Source organism: Rhipicephalus sanguineus, chromosome 10 (genome assembly GCF_013339695.2).
Source record: "Rhipicephalus sanguineus isolate Rsan-2018 chromosome 10, BIME_Rsan_1.4, whole genome shotgun sequence".
Taxonomy (NCBI): Eukaryota; Metazoa; Arthropoda; class Arachnida; order Ixodida; family Ixodidae; genus Rhipicephalus; species Rhipicephalus sanguineus.
Genome location: NC_051185.1, coordinates 82,042,922 through 82,059,002, shown reverse-complemented (window position 1 = coordinate 82,059,002; position 16,081 = coordinate 82,042,922). Strand labels below are relative to the sequence as shown.

At 47.6% G+C, this 16,081-nt stretch overlaps 1 protein-coding gene across 2 annotated transcripts in view; it reads left to right on the top strand.

The window, feature by feature from the left end:
• LOC119372164 (uncharacterized) overlaps window positions 1–16,081 on the top strand; it is a 60,473-nt gene that overhangs the window by 5,724 nt on the left and 38,668 nt on the right. For both annotated transcript variants that reach the window (XR_007417785.1, XM_037642627.2), the window contains exons 2-3: window positions 13,291–13,427; window positions 13,485–13,552. Coding sequence is in view for 1 of the 2 variants with exons in the window: in XM_037642627.2 (XP_037498555.1) it covers window positions 13,291–13,427; window positions 13,485–13,552 (205 nt within the window). In the remaining variant the exon portion in view is untranslated. The remainder of the gene's footprint in view (window positions 1–13,290; window positions 13,428–13,484; window positions 13,553–16,081) is intronic.

Here is a 16,081-nt window from a genome sequence, read left to right as displayed (position 1 = left end):
ACTAGCCTTGCCAGGACCGACGTCGAGTTCAAGTGGGAAACGCCGTAGGAGGAAGCATTTCAAGAAATAAAACGACGCCTACAGACGCCTCCATTACTCGCGCATTTCGACCAATATGCCCAAACAGAAGTACACACCGACGCAAGCAATGTAGGACTCGGCGCCGTCCTTGTGCACAGGATTGACGGATTGGAAGGGGTAATGAGCTATGCTAGCCGGTCGCTATCAAAGGCGGAAGCCAACTATTTCACGACAGAAAAGGAGTGCCTTGCCATAATCTGGGCTACATCAAAGTTTCGCCCCTACCTTTACGGCAGGCCCTTCAAAGTTGTGAGCGACCACCACGCCCTGTGTTGGCTAGCTAACTTGAAGGACCGTTCAGGTCGTCTCGCACGATGAAGCTTGAGACTTCTCAAGAATTTGACATTACGATCGTCTACAAGTCCGGAAGAAAACACTCTGACGCCGACTGCCTGTCTCGTGCCCCCGTGGACCCGCCTCCGCAAGACGACCAGGATGATGACTACTTCTTGGGAACCATAAGTGCTGGCGACGTCGCCGAACAACAGCGATCCGACCCGGAACTCAGAGGCCTTATGGAATACCTGGAGGGCAAGAACGCAGTCGTTCCGAAAGTGTTCAAGCGAGCACTGGCGTCGTTTTTCTTACGCAGCGGCATTCTCCACAACAAGAATTTCTCACCACATCGAGCCAAGTAGCTTCTCGTGGTGCCTTCAGAATTGCGACCAGAAGTCCTCCAGGCCCTGCACGACGACCCAACAGCAGGACACCTCGGTGTTTCCCGAACGCTGGCAAGAATACAAGAAAACTACAACTGTCCGCGCCTTGCCGCCGACGTCACTCGCTACGTAAGGACATGCCCAGACTGTCAGCGACGAAAGACACCGCCAACAAGACCAGCGGGCTTATTTGAGCCGATCGAGCCACCGCGGCGACCGTTCCAGCAGATCGGGATGGACCTCCTGGGGCCGTTCCCAACGTCGACTACTGGTAATAAATGGATCGTCGTAGCTACCGACTACCTGACCGGCTACGCCGAAACAAGGGCCCTGCCTAGGGGCAGTGCCGCCAAGGTAGTGAAGTTCTTCGTTGTGTAAAGGCGTTTATCGACGGCTGGATGGACCACTTTGTAAAGGCGTTTCCAACACTCCACCACTTTGTAAAGGCGTTTATTGACGGCTGGATGGACGGGGACGATGCACAACAGTCACGACGGAGCCCAGACTCTCACGAACACGAGCACGAGGGGCGTGCTCTCCGAGAAGAGGCGAAGAAGGTGACCCACTAGAAGGCGCTCGAGAGAACGGCCCATTACAGCGTTCCAGTGCTTCTCTACAGTTGAAGGCATCGTTCTGCGTCATGACGCCCCAGAGGTCCTCATCACCGACAGAGGTATGGCGTTTACTGCGGAGCTAACTCAGGCGATCTTGAGGTACAGTCGTACAAGCCACCGCCGTACCACTGCCTACCACCCTCAGACCAATGGCCTTACCGAGCGGCTAAATAAGACCATCGCCGACATGCCGGCCATGTACGCAGACGTCGAGCACAAGACGTGGGATGCCACCGCTGTGCAAGGAACGACGCAGGTGACGCCTTACACGTTGGTCTACGGAAGGAGCCCAGCAACGACGCTCGACGCAATGCTGTACGAAGACAATCTCGACGTCGCTGTACGATGCTGTACGAAGACAATCTCGACGCAATGCAATACGAAGACAATCTCGACGTCGCTGCCTATTTGCAACGCTCCGAAGAAGCACGACAGCTCGCCCGCCTACGTATCAACAACCAGTAGACGACTGACAGCCGCCGCTACAACCTTCGACGACGCCACATGGAATACCAACCCGGTGACCGTGTATGGGTATGGACGCCAACACGCGGACGGGAACTTAGTGAGAAGCTCCTCCGACGATACTTCGGACCGTACAGGGTACTTTGACGCCTCGGCGTACTCGACTACGAGGTTGTCCCTGACAGCATTACGAACTTGTCGTGCGCCTCAAGCCATGTCGTGCGTTAGTGAATCTGAGGACTGTACTTTTGCTCATTGTTTATTGTACATTCTTGCTTAATATTGTTATTCTTGTTGCATGCATTGGCCACCCCCGCGTGTTCTGTTTTAAGCATCGGGACAATGCTTTTTCAGAGCGAGGCATTGCCACGTGCGTTTCTTATTATCACTTTTCCTGCATTCGGTTTTCGCCCACAAAGACTGTCAGCAGCGCTCAGCGCAAACTGCGCCTCATTGTTCGAGAAGCTTCGCGATTATTGTAGATTGCTTTCTTACGATTGCGCGCAAGACGCGAATACTCGAGCTTCTTCTAGAGCTTGCGCGACAACCAGCGATAACGCTGGAATATTCGACGTCACATGTATGAATGCCGACGCGCTTCCCCGCTTGTCGGTTGATCGACGGTCGACGCTCTGTTCACCGCTATCAGTGTATTGCTATAGTTTGAGTTTCAGTTTCCCGGCCACAAGTTCGGCCAAATAAAGAGTTTAATCTCTGACGTGCTGACTGCTGCCGTCGTCGACGTCACGACCACGTGACAATATGCTGACCTACAGGTTTTACACTCATAGATGTGTACCTCAAACATAAAAACGTGGAAGCCACGGTGGCGTGGTGGTTCTGGTGCTCGACGGGTGACCCGAAGGTGGCGGGATCGAAACCCGGCCGCGGCAACAGCATTTCCGATGGAGACGAAAATCCTTGACGCCCGCGCACTTGGATTTAGGTGCACGTCAAAGAACACCGGGTGGTGTTCGGAGCCCTCTACTGCGGTGCCCTCTACCGGAGTTTCCGGAGCCCTCTACTGCGGCGTCCCTCGTAATCATATCAATGTTTTGGGACAATAAACCCCAACGATGATTATTATGAAGAATTAAAACGAAGCTACACTACCTTTATTCACAAGTGTATTTGAATAGAGCGAATGAGCATGGCAAAATCATATTACGAAATAAGTATTACAAAAAAATTGGCAGATCTCACACGTTGTGGGAATCGGTTTCATGCGAAGCAGTCAGCGAGTAATTGTCTATGGCAAAGACAAAAAATGCAGCATAGGCTCTATGCTGCATTTTTTTGTCTTTCTGCCAAGCGTAACAGGTGGATTGACGTGTGTTTGTAAGTGTACTAGCTGTGTGCTTGGAGCCTTAGTAGGCACGTCGACTACGCTGGCGTTTAAAGGGTAACTTATGCTCTGCGTAACGTGAACAATCACTTTAGAGCAGAGACGTGAGTGTTATCGAAGCCAAATGCACTTTACGGTGTGATGATGTGAATACCATGCCTAATTTTCGTTAGCATATTCCTCGGGGGTCGAACAAAGCTTAAATATAGCTTCCTGAATTGTAGGAATGCAAACGTAATGTTTATGCTTACCATTTTTCCTAAAAAAGGTGTAGAATTTCTCTGCCTTATGTATTTCTGCCCAGATACCTCTACTTGCCAATATCTCGTGAGTTACACCAGCCCCTCCGTCTCACGAAGACTGTGTAGTGGCGTCTCATTGAAAATCTCCTGAGCATAATTCAGTCTCAGCTGGCTCCAATAAGCCGGATTCAGGATATTTCAGCGTTTACCGGTGAATTTCGCACACTGATTTTAAGTGAATCGTAAGCACTCCCAGATGCTCTCTAACGCGAAACATCATAAGAAGCGTGGCATAAGCTTTTCGTAGTGCCGGAGAACGTGATGGTTACTGCAGGTAAGCCCTGTGCCAGCAGTCTTGAAAGGATGTTGGGATGCGCTAAGATAAACATTTTGATTCCGCACAGCTGTAGCTAGGATATTAGGTGCGCCTTTTCAAGTAAGTTGGAGTACCTTAAGTCTGCAGCTCCTTAATGAGCACTATAGCATCTACGCCGCTAAAATATCCCGTGTGAGCCTTCTTGTCCTTCCGTACAGAAACTGTAAAGGGACATATCGCTTTATTGGCAAGGAGTTGAGAGTAAAGGCAGCGATGACGACGTTGTACCCTAATGTTCGTGATTAGGTTGAAAGTAACACAATAAAATGTATTTGGACTTGCGGTTGTTGCATTTTAGCAGCCTATTCAGTACGGTGCAAGTTCGCAGTACGGTGCGCTTATTTATTTCTTAAACATGTGTAGTTAAAGCAGTGTCCAATAATTAGCCGTCAGGGAGCCTAGTTGTGCGTGCAGGTTAATTACGCAGGCAGCCATAATGGAAAGAACATGCTCGGCTGAAGCACCGCATACTGCTCTAACCATTGCAAAATTCGTCACGAAACGCGATGCGCGAATAAATAACCGAGTACGAGGGAATCGACACATCAAGATGATGTCGTACGATCAGTCTTGAAACCGGGCCTGTTTTGTACACAATTAACGAGTAAGTGTATAGGCATGAAAAGAAGCGGAGGTTGATACATAACAGTAGACGTCATTGTGTGCGCCAAAATATCTAGGCATCAAGCTGCTGTAATGCTCTAGATGTGTAAACCTGTTGTGTTGTGGAACGCTAACAGCATAAATTGGCACAGGGCTGCGTAATTGTAATTAAGCAGCCATTGTTAATCAGTAGCTTATAAAGTGAGCACTACTGGCATCATGAAGGTACCAGTAATGTTGACAGCATTGCGGTAATGGTAGTTGTCGTCTTAGGGCCGGGTGTCGTCGCCAAAGGCGACAGGAAAATATTAAAGCTGGAAGCACCGCATGGTTAGTTCATCGTCAAGGCGGTGATGCGGGCTAGTTGGTTTGAATCACTAGTAACCATATTTGTAGCGCAAAAAAACCAGCGCCCGTCCTGTGTATGTGTTCCTTACTTGTGTCTACGTCTGGTTTTTTTGCGCTACAAATATGGTTACTAGTAGTTCATCGTTGCATGAATGAATGAATGAAAAAAAAGAAACATTTAAAGCTGGTCCAGTAGTTTCCTTCGAGCGAGGCGGGGGGAAGAGTGGATTAACCCGCGCCCCGTCCCACTCCCCGTCGACGACGATGGCGGTGCCTCTGGTGACGGCTCGGAGTCGAGTTTCTGTTGCTGGAGCGTAAGCAGAATGTCGCCAGTAACAACAGAGAAGTTTTCGCCAGAGAGAACTCCACGTTATCGCTAAGCTCTTTTTTTAGTCGCCGTACTGTCTTTTGCGGATGGTCAGCTAATGACCTGCATTATCGGCGGGTCGCATAACCATATCATTAACAGGAACGACAGTCAAGACTCCGAACACAAGTCTGTACGAAAGAAAACGATAACTACACGTACAGCTGTAGAATACACAAGTTCATTTATAAAAGCGAGTTTAATCTCGAACTATCTGGATATGGTCAACGGATGTTAAGAGAAGTTGCTTGTGGAACTTGTTAGAAACAGACATTTTTAGGCAAGAAATAACAAGCCCGTAAGCTTTATGGAAATTACGCGTCCTAATAAATTTGTAGGCACTCGAAATTTGAAACCTCTGGTTGTAGAGCTGAAGTGTAAGGCAGGGAACCGGGCTTGGGGAGACGCAGGGCTGGGCAAAGATACTTTGAAATTGTATCGCAATACTATAGAAGATACTTGCGCAAGAAGTATTTCACATACAGATACAAGATACTACAACACTGGTTGTATCCGATACGATACATTCCAAATGTATCTTAAGATACTTCGATACATTTCGAAATTTGTTTTTATATATTGATACAATGTAGCACTGAACGCCTATGCACTAAATATTCGCCTATTTAGCTTCATTCCAATTTAGCTTCATTCGAATGAAATGTTTGTTGGTATCTCAAAACTTGTGTACTTATTGCTCAAGGTATATTCGTTGCATTCCGAAACAACTTATTGGCGTTGCTTTTGCTGCTTAACATGACAGCTCTTTGCACACATCGCAGACAGCGGTTTTTGTTTGTAGCTTTTGTAATTGATGGGAGTCGCTGCTCTACTTGCCGACCTGCTAGAGGGTTGTCATCTAATCACGGGAACTTTAATAAGAAGCACCCGCGCGATGGCGCTGTGGGGTTCTTCCTTGGCCGTAAACGTGTTGCTGTTTTTGCAATAACGTATCACCGGACAGGTTTACGTCGCCAAGAACATGTGCAGCCCAGAAACGTTTCGGACGTATAGTACAGTTACCCAAAGCGCCGCAGGCCACCGCCGCTATTCACACTTATTGCCACTTATAGCTCCGATTATCTGGTGGTTAGTAACAATAACATAATATTAGAAAGCCTGAAACAAAGAAAACGAATATATCTAAGTAAAATAAATAATCGGTTCCGCAGCAAACATCGCTAATAAGTATAGAAACACGATACAGCGGAACTCACAAGAAGTAATAGTAATTGTTGCGTTTTACGCGTCCTAAAACCACGATTTGATTACGAGAGACGGTGTAATGGAGGGCTCCGGAAATTTCGGCCATCTAGGGTTCTAAAACCTGAATATAAGCACACGGGCCTCTGGAATTTTTTCTTTCCCTCTATCGAAATGCGGCCGCCATGACCTTCGGGTCAGCTGTCAAGCACCATAGCCACTGCGGGTAACCCCTAACAGCTATGACAAATAAGTTCAGTGCCTATGGAAAACAGCGCAAAACGGTTCGTTGGTACGCTCATCAGAATATTGTGCCTGGCGCAGCATAGCCTCGGCTGCTTTCGCGCCATAAAAAAAACCGAATTAACTAACTAACTAGGCTTATCAGAAAAACGGAGCATATCGAATAACAATGTCTCTCGTGTACCTTTGCTAACGTAGTCAAGATGGCTCCTAATCATTTGCGTTATCATAATACAAAGTCAATTTCGCTGTTTTACCTAGTAGTAAGCAGGATTATTGTTACTGTGTACTCCAGGTATGACCGGATTATTACATGTTTGTTCTCAACATCGCCTTTACATAACACTAAGTTCAAGAGGAATATAAGTATCTAGACAGAAGAAGAATTGGCGCAAACAGTTCAAAGTAAGAATAAAGCAAACAGCTTACTTTGGCAGAACGTTAAAGACATATCCCAGTGAGCAGACCGAAAAGAAAAACAATATACCTATACAGGTGTATTGGGTGGAAAAGGACAGCTAAGAAAGGACTCATGCTATCAGTCAAATTATGATATTAAAACTCTTTGTGCAAAAGAAAAAGAGACTTACGCCAAGATAGAGTCTGTTAGGTGAATGATTGCTCTGTTAGGTCCAGCATCGATACCGGTGGTGCTATAGCTGTTAGAATGTTCTTTGCATATAAGTCAATCTCACTGCGTGTAAGACAAACACATCCACAAAATTCTTCGCCGAATTGTAAAGGGCACGAGACGCAAAGCAACCCCCCATTCTTGCAGTCTTCAGCCTTCGTAACGAAGCACCACGCTAGAGAAATCTCGATCATGGCACTACAGCGGCATCAGAATGTGTGAGTAAGACGCCGCACACATTGCAGTATGCGGCACAGAACAGCGGCTAAGTACCTAGTGTCAGGAACTCGCAAAGCTAAAACAACGAGAAAACAAAAGGGTCAAGGCACTTCGCACGCACATTTTTCGAGACGACGCGAGCGTCACCACGTGACTTTGACCCACCAATAGGGCCGCTCTAAGCTCATCGCTTATCCTCGCTGGAAAGCTGTGGTAGAGTGACCTAGAATAGGGGGAGTGTCCAAAGCGCCGGCTCCCGCGTGGGCCTTTTGCCGTGAACTCCCGCGCCGCGCCACTGCTGCGCCGGACCCGTGGGCTTTCCGCGCTCGGGAAGCGCTCGGAAAGCGAGGGGCGTCTGCTACGCGCTGTAGTTTTTCGCGCCGCGTTTCCACACAGGGCACTTGAAGTCTACTTAACTTTTATAATGCGGTGCGGAATGGTGCTTATCCATCTTTAAGCGTTGTGTTAGTGCTGGGGCAACAACATAATGCAAAGAATCATGTGTCAAGCGGCATCAGCGTGGCCTAGTTCCGGTCACAGAGTTCGAGAACGTTGGTGCGTGTGTAAAAACGCGCAAAACGGCCATGCACAAGCAAAGAACGAAAAAAAAAACTTTGTTCGCACGAGTAATCGAGCGATAGCACCACGCATGCACGAATTAAGAGTAATAAAAAAAGTTAATTGGACGCGGAGTCAGCTGAAATACTTGCGCGCAGTGACCGCTTCACACTACGAGCGTTTTACTAATGGTCCCCACTGGTTTGCTAGCCATATGCACACCGCTTCATTCGACAATTCATTAGCCTCCACTAACTCTTTATTACGGACGGAGCACACCGGGAAGACGCAAAGAAAAAAAAAGAGTAGAGACGGCCATACGACCGCAATGCTGTTGGCTTATCTTTGCTTCTGGGGTAGTGTACAACAAGGTTCACTGTGCGCAAACATTTGAAAGAGAAGCAATGCCAGGTAAACTAACCTCATTCCACAGGCTTTTGCGTAAACGGCGTATTATAGAAAATGCTTTACAAATATCCAGATATCATGAAACAAAGTTCAAATGCCCCCATTCTCGCTGTACAAGCTGCCTGAATGAAAATACGGTAAGAAATTGACAAATAGAAGTGTAATATCTCAATCACTTCAGAAAAGAAAATTGTTCAAATGCAGATATCCCTTATGCACCTATAGCCTGAAAAATGCAGCATGCGACAATATATATATATATATATATATATATATATATATATATATATATATATATATATATATATATATATATATATATATATTATCGCATGTTGCATTGGATTGCTGAACGTCAGTATGAAACGTTCGTGCGAGATGCGTGCATTGCTTCAAGCCTTCACCATACGAAATGAAAACAGTTTCAAACAACTCATTTTCAACTTCACATGTTTTCACGGTTCTCGGAGGTTATCGTTCGCCCGCTTCAGAGACTTTACAAAAAGATGTGGACGAGTAGTTACATAAAATACAATTGTTTCCGCGGCACTTGAGTGCGCGCCAACAGGGCACCCGACCGCGATTTCCCGCTTTTTCCTGATGACCTCAATATAGCGTCCACCACAATTTCATGCTGAAGCTCCGGAGTACTTAAATAGCGAGTCTGCTCATATCTTGAATGAATAAATGTAAAGAGATATGAGCAGACCGGTAAAGCAAGCCGTCCCGCAGACGCGTGCAATCAGCTGCTCTGAACTGAGAATCACGTTTGTTTTCGGGCGACCGCTCGCAACATGAAGTGAAGCATACACGATCTTGCACTGTTATCGTTTCATTTTCTTTGGTTTGTCTTTGTTTTAAAGGCCTCATCAAATACAAAAATTGACCGTCGGCGTCCCGCGTAGCCAACACGAGTGATGCACAAAATCGTCACGCGATGACGTCGACAGAACTTGTAACGTCACTATGACATCATTCAACGTGACGTCATATGATGACGCCATCACATAACATGGTCGCTTTGCATTGCCTCCGTGACCGGGGGGCCGATCACGGAGGCAATGTAAAAGCAGTTGAGGTGCAGAAAGCTTGCAATGCCTTCGATCCTATCAGCAGTCCGAAACCACGTTATGTGCAGAAAGCTTCCGGAGAGGGGCGAGGGAGGACCAATGCATCGACTGACGAAAAAGATGGCTTTCGTTTTTGAGTTGTCTCAGGCAAATGCACAAGGCACCGTGTTTATTTTTCTTTTTCATGTAATTTTTTCGTATACATTTTACCTATGCGGTTAGTTCTTCAAAATATATGAGTGTTGACATCGATATTGGTGACCACCACGTTTTTATCCCCTCACTGAAACAAATCGTCAGACCACACATTGTCAGAATTATTTCTGGCTAAAGAAAACGGGTTTGCGCGCCACACACCATAATAGTATTGTTAGTCGTTACACAAATGGCAAGCATGTCAAGTTGATGCCATGACTTATCGATCGTGTTGGGCATACGTACAGCGGTGAGCACTGTTAGGGTGAACACGCGAGCGCGTGGCCGACGGCACTATCAGCGCCGCGTAACAGCCATCGTTACAAACATTGCACATGCGCAGCATGTGCTTTGCGATACACTCTTTCCACCACGCGCACTGCGTCATAGATATGCTTGTCGGGGATACGCTTGCGTGCGCGCAGTGGAAAGAGTATTTCGTAGAACGCATGATGCGCATGCGCAATGTTTCCACCGATGACCGTTATGCGGCGCCGACAGAGCCGTCGGCCACGCGCTCGCGTGTTCAACCTAAGAGTGCTCACCGCTGTACATTCGTGCCCCTCCGTGCCAATTTTCGTGTATACCAAGTGAACGAGACGCGAGTTACGCGAGTAATTTTTTACTTTTGGTACCGCGGCCACGCCGACTGACACATTCGGCTTCGCACGAAATGGCTTGAAACAGCAGAGCGCCGGAGGCAGCCTTGTAAAATATATCGAATGCACGAAATAAAAGATAGGATATGAAGGGTGCAAACGCGTTACCATGCATGAGCTAGTTACTACGTGCATATGTGCTACGTTCTCCTGGTTATCTCCAGTTTATTCTCTCCTGCAGCAAGTTTACGTTCGTCATTCCACACGAAAGTAAGTTAAGCGCCTTTTCTCACGATAACGTGCGTGCAGGATGCGTTCCTCAAACAGCCGCGGAAGTGTGGACCAATGCGGTGACAAACCGGCTGAAAGGATATGTACCAAATCTCCGTTTCACAACACACAAACTAACAAACGCGTTCTCTGTGTGATGACTCGCTGCAGTATTATGTTGCAGTGACGCAGTATTAAATATTGCCAAAATTTCCGCAATTTCAGCTAATAGCGGCCAAAATATCACGCGCGTAGCAGACGCTCGCCGCTTTGACGCGGTTTCTGCCGCGGAGAAAGCCCACGGGTCCTAGAGTTACTGTATATGCTACCTTCAGGTAGCAGAGTTGCGCATAGGTCTGGCTAGCAACCACAGCTATGCGGTAAAGTCGCACTCCGTTTTTGTAGGCGACATGCCTACCGTGTCGCCGATTAACATGTCCGATGTATCGAATACCGGCAATAAACATTGACTGTCGATGACTAGTGCTAATTGAGTTCGCTGAGCGGCGGCGTCGAAAAATACAGAAATTGGCCCGAGCGTCAGCTTCTCCGCAATGCATGGTTGCTAGCGGCGTTTGGAAGACAGATGCGCAACTCTGCTACCTAAAGGTAGCATATACAGTAACTCTAACGGGTCCTGCACGGCAGCGCCGCGGCGCGGGAGTTCACCGCAAAAGGCCCTCGCTCCTCTCATGTATTCGCGCGGCGCTTTGGACACTCCCCCTATTCTAGGTCACTCTAGCTGTGGTGGAAGGATAAAATAATGTCACTGCCTTTAGTTTAATTCTGGTGGCAGCAGTGTCAGCTTGAGAAGCGGAGTTCGGCCAACGTTTATTCTTTCGCACGGTAGTTGTCCGATCGCATTATCTTGTATCTTAAGATACACGATATATTCTTCATTGTATCGGAAATACAGATACAGATACATGTCTTGCGATACGTATCTCGATAAGATACAAGATACCCAATGAGTATCTAAGATACATGTATCTTCTATACTGCCCAGCATGGGGAGACGGAACACAGAGATTTGTCAGCGTGGCTTGTAAATATGGCTGCATACAACACCTGATGGATGATGATAGCAGTACTGAAGATAGGAAGATGATTGTAGAGATTGCTCCTCACCACAGAGATGTCGTCCATATGACAAGTATGTGGGATATATCAAGAGTTTTACACACGTGGCAAAATGAGCCATAGAAAATGTCTGGCTGTGGCTGTGGCAGCTGCTTAGCGAAAAGAGATTGCGGCGAATGGCATGCTAAGACGTCTAGAGGTTTTTTCAAAAAAGTGTGTTGGCCCACCAGCGGACACCGCACAAGTGGACGTCAGTGTAGGCAGGTGACGAAAATGGCACATCACTGCGGCTTTGTTAGTGACAGGCAATCAACTGCTTAAAGCATGGTATTAGCAGCATTTTTAAAACAGAGAATATACAGCAGCGACAACAAAGGGCCTTGAAAGAAGCCTTGCAATACTGGAGGTCCAACTTCTAAAAAAATAATATCTGAAAAGAATGGTATTGTTCCTTTAGTGATGTAGGCAAAATGCATATGTTGGCATATATTTCTTGAAAATGATTTTGTTTCTTTAGAGAGTAGCGTTTTCCGCGAAATTGGCACTTGATATCAGAGGGGAAAGCATGGGTTGCAGAAATGCTTATTTGTGGCGAAGAAACATGGCGACCACCCTGCTAAATTTAATTCAAGTCCTCTAAGTGCTCGTTCCTTGCACATTACTCTCGTTTCTTACAAAAAGTTAACGTTGGAATGAACAAGATTTCAGGACTTCATCGGCTTGATACACCAAACCAACACTGGAGTTTTAACAATGGAGTGCTGGCAGCACTGAGTGCGCTGTGGCTTTATGGTACGAGCTGAATGAGGAACAACATACCATGCTCGTAGGGCAATGCCAGCTTAACGTTTGTATTATTTAGGTAAATGCCTTTTAGGTAAATGCCAAAAATTTATGATCGGCGTGCGCGCCAACGCGAGTGATGCAAAAATCACCATCGTGTGATGACCTCAGCGATCACGTCGTAATGATGTCACAGACCGAGAAAATGTGTGATACGTCGCATTAGGTACCTCAAATGATGACATCGCTTGGTAATATGTTTGCCGATCCCGGAGGCACTGCGAAAAATGTACACCATCTCCCACTAAAGGAAGACATGTGTGGATGCCAAGCAGCAGGGAAATAGTTCGCTTCAGCGGGAGATGGTGTAATTTTTAGGAGCTGGCTCGCCAGGTTATTAAGCCGTGGCGAAGTCCCGCGCCGTAAGCTGCATCCATCCATTCAAAACGCCGTGGAACGCAAAGAGTAACGCGTCATGTCTTGCCTCTAGCCTGGCCGTTAATTCTCACAGGGCGAGCGGGAAACGCGGTCGACAGGCAGGAGAAAGGGGGGAAGCGTAGGAGAGTAGTTAGAGGGGAGGGGACGCGCATGCGCCGACGCTCATCGCGGCGTTGCCCAGGAGAGAATGAGGTGCGCGAAAAGGGGGGGGCGTAGGAGAGGAGAGGAGGGGGACGAAAATGCGCATGCGCAGTAATGGTGGTCACGCCGCACAACAGCGGATTGAACTCCACCATAAGCTGCTTCGCATCTAAAATCACGCGATGTGCAGAAAGCTTCCATTGACTCTGATCCAGGAAGGCAACGCTAAACGACGCTTAAGGTACGAAAAGCTTACAAGGGGAGGGCAGTCGTCCGAATAGCAGTTACGCGCAAACGCAAAATTGTCCATGTGAATGTTGTAGTTTTTATTTCTGGCTTATTCATCTTTCAGTTTGTTAACACAAGAGATCATATATGGACATACAAAATCAGCAAACAAACAGTCATCCGATGCCAGTACAACAAAATGCGTTCTATAAGCCTAGAACACTATATTTACAACAGAACCTTCTGGTACCGTGAACAAAGGTAAGATCATTCCTATCAAACTCCATGGGGCATCTTCTTTATTGTTTTCATTCACAGGAAAAGCATTCGCTTGCGAGGAGATTTCGATGCACAACGCAAGAACCGGATGGATGTGAGAAGCATAGGTAAAGTAAGGATGTGTAATACTTTTGCCTAAGTAGTTCATTTAATTTGTAAATAATAGCGCTTGTAAATAATAGTCGTAGTTGCAACGCTCACGTCATGCCTTTGGTTTTCGGTTGAACAAGAGAACGAAAGTTAGAAGTGCGTTTTCTTTGTTAGCCACACCGGTAATGATACAATCAAACCAAGGAAAGTATAGAGGTTAATATTTGTAGTAATGTGATATAAATGTGAAGAAAAAAGTAGACGAAGATGAAACATATGCCGCCGGCAAAGACGGAACAGAAAACCTTCAAATAACGCATCCAACGCTCTACCAGTTCTTATACGGCGGCGGTTGCCCTCCCATTCACTTTATTGGTTTTATCTCTGCATTTTTAAATCTGGGAGTGTTAGCACCGCTGGTAGCCATGACGGCGATTGCGGAACACTCTTTTTTGCCCGCAGGTGTCGCATATCACGTGGTCTTTTTACGAATTGGCAGCTGACGAAAGTCACAGGGCCCCTATTCATTCACCTAGGACTCCAAGGCGAAAGCCTTTTTCTGGGCATTCTATGTATTGATCCTACCCCGCCACCCACCGAAATCTATGCGCACCTAACGTCATTTTGCACTGCTTCCAGAATCGGAGGCACCTTAGATGATTTTGCACTTCCTCCGTGGTTGGCCCAACTTTGACCAAGCGATAATATCATGCAGTGACATCATCATGTGACATCACGGTGACGTCATAGTGACATCACAAGCTTTGGCGATCTGTCACGTTGTGACGACGTCTAATGGTGAAGTAATCACGTGATGACTTTCGGCACCACTCGCGTGGGCGCCGACGCCGCGGGAGGTAGACGCGGACGGCGCGAGACGCCGGCCAGATTTCGCATTTGATAAGGCATCTGACGCTTTCGCCTTAATAACCCTGCACATACTGCACCGAGGCATCAAGTCTGCGAAAACGTGAGCCTAGCTATAAATTAACAAAAGAAGGCAATTTAAGGGTTCGTTTTCTTTGCTAGACACAGTGTTTATGAGAACAGATAATCAAGCAAAGTTCTCGGTTGTCATCAAAATGGCATGTTCTGTACATCAACACAAAATGCTCCCGCCCACAAGGGGGCACCAGAGCGACTGCTCCGGGCTCAAGCGCTGGAGGCACTGGCCCCGAAACAGCCCGCCAATCAGTTCTTTCTTAAAAGAGACGACATGGCCATTCCATGAACCGAGAATCCGTGGGACGTGGCGGTGGACTGACTATTAAGGTACGTGCACACTGGCGGGAAGCATGCCGCGGCGGCGTCCCGCCCGTCGGCGCCTCCGCGCGGCAAGCAGCAACACGCTGTCCACATTGCCGGCGCGAGAATCACGAGACAAGAACGGACATGTCGAGGAGCGCGCACCCGCCGGCTTGCTGCCGGCTCGCGATTTCTCCCAGAAAGACGGAGAGGAGTTGCGCGGGTGAGGAGAACAATGTCTGGTTGCTATGACGACAGCCCGCGTGAGAAGGAAGAGGAGGTAAAGCAGGCGCTGATTGGTGGTTTGCTTGCGCGGCAGCCGGCGGTAGCGGCGAAAATAGGTCCCCGAGCGATCGAGTCGGCGGGAGAAAGATTTTGACGCTCCGCGGGAGAAAGAGAGAAAAGCGGCATCGAGCGAGCGGTGAGCGGCGGGCGGGAGAGTGCCGCGCCGCCAGTGTGTTCGTACCCTTACGCCTAAAAAGAGGGGACCAGTACGGAGACTGGTTGCGCTGGCTCAGAGGAGGTCGGCGGGGTTCCCTGGGGATACCGCAGCCTCTAACGTGCGATCAATGAGCCGGCGTTAGTGTGCTGGCTCGGAGGCACGCAGGAGGGACTCCCACGACTCTGGCGTGTCTGTGCCCACACCATATGTATGAGTGTGGCCGGAGATGAGCAATGTTTGAACCTTGGCGCTTACTGTGCACTCAGTGCTACCCTGCAATTGCGGCAGTAAGACCATACGACCGCCTGCCTACAGCTGTACAAAACGTAATTTGCATAAGCGTAGTTATATTCAAGCTGACTTCCCATGTGGTTCAATGTCACTAGTTCATGCTAGCTAGTAGCGGAGTTAGCAGGCATACACCAGAACCTGCCTGAGTGAGCCCGTAATTAGGGAATGAAACGGAAATGTTGTGCTCTAATATAGTTCATTTAGGTTTATTTTCACTAGATATCTAATCTCACCGTAAAATCTGCGGCCGCTGTCTTCACATTTTTATATTTCGCTGATTCGTTCGCTTCACTAGGTGCGTTGCTCGCTCAAATTAAGAAAGACGGACACATTTATACTACGCTTCTTATTACTACGTGTCGACCTTCTAGAAATCGACCTGGAATAATTTCAGACGTACGTAAAAGCACATATTATGCGCCTTAATGGCAGGCGCATTACTGCACCGCTTTTCGCTATGACAGTCCCGGGAATCATACCCTTCTACTGATTTCTAATAGACGATGTTTCGCATCTCCAACTTTCCTCTATAAAGCTAACCTTTCGTGCCTTAAGAAAGTCACAGTTT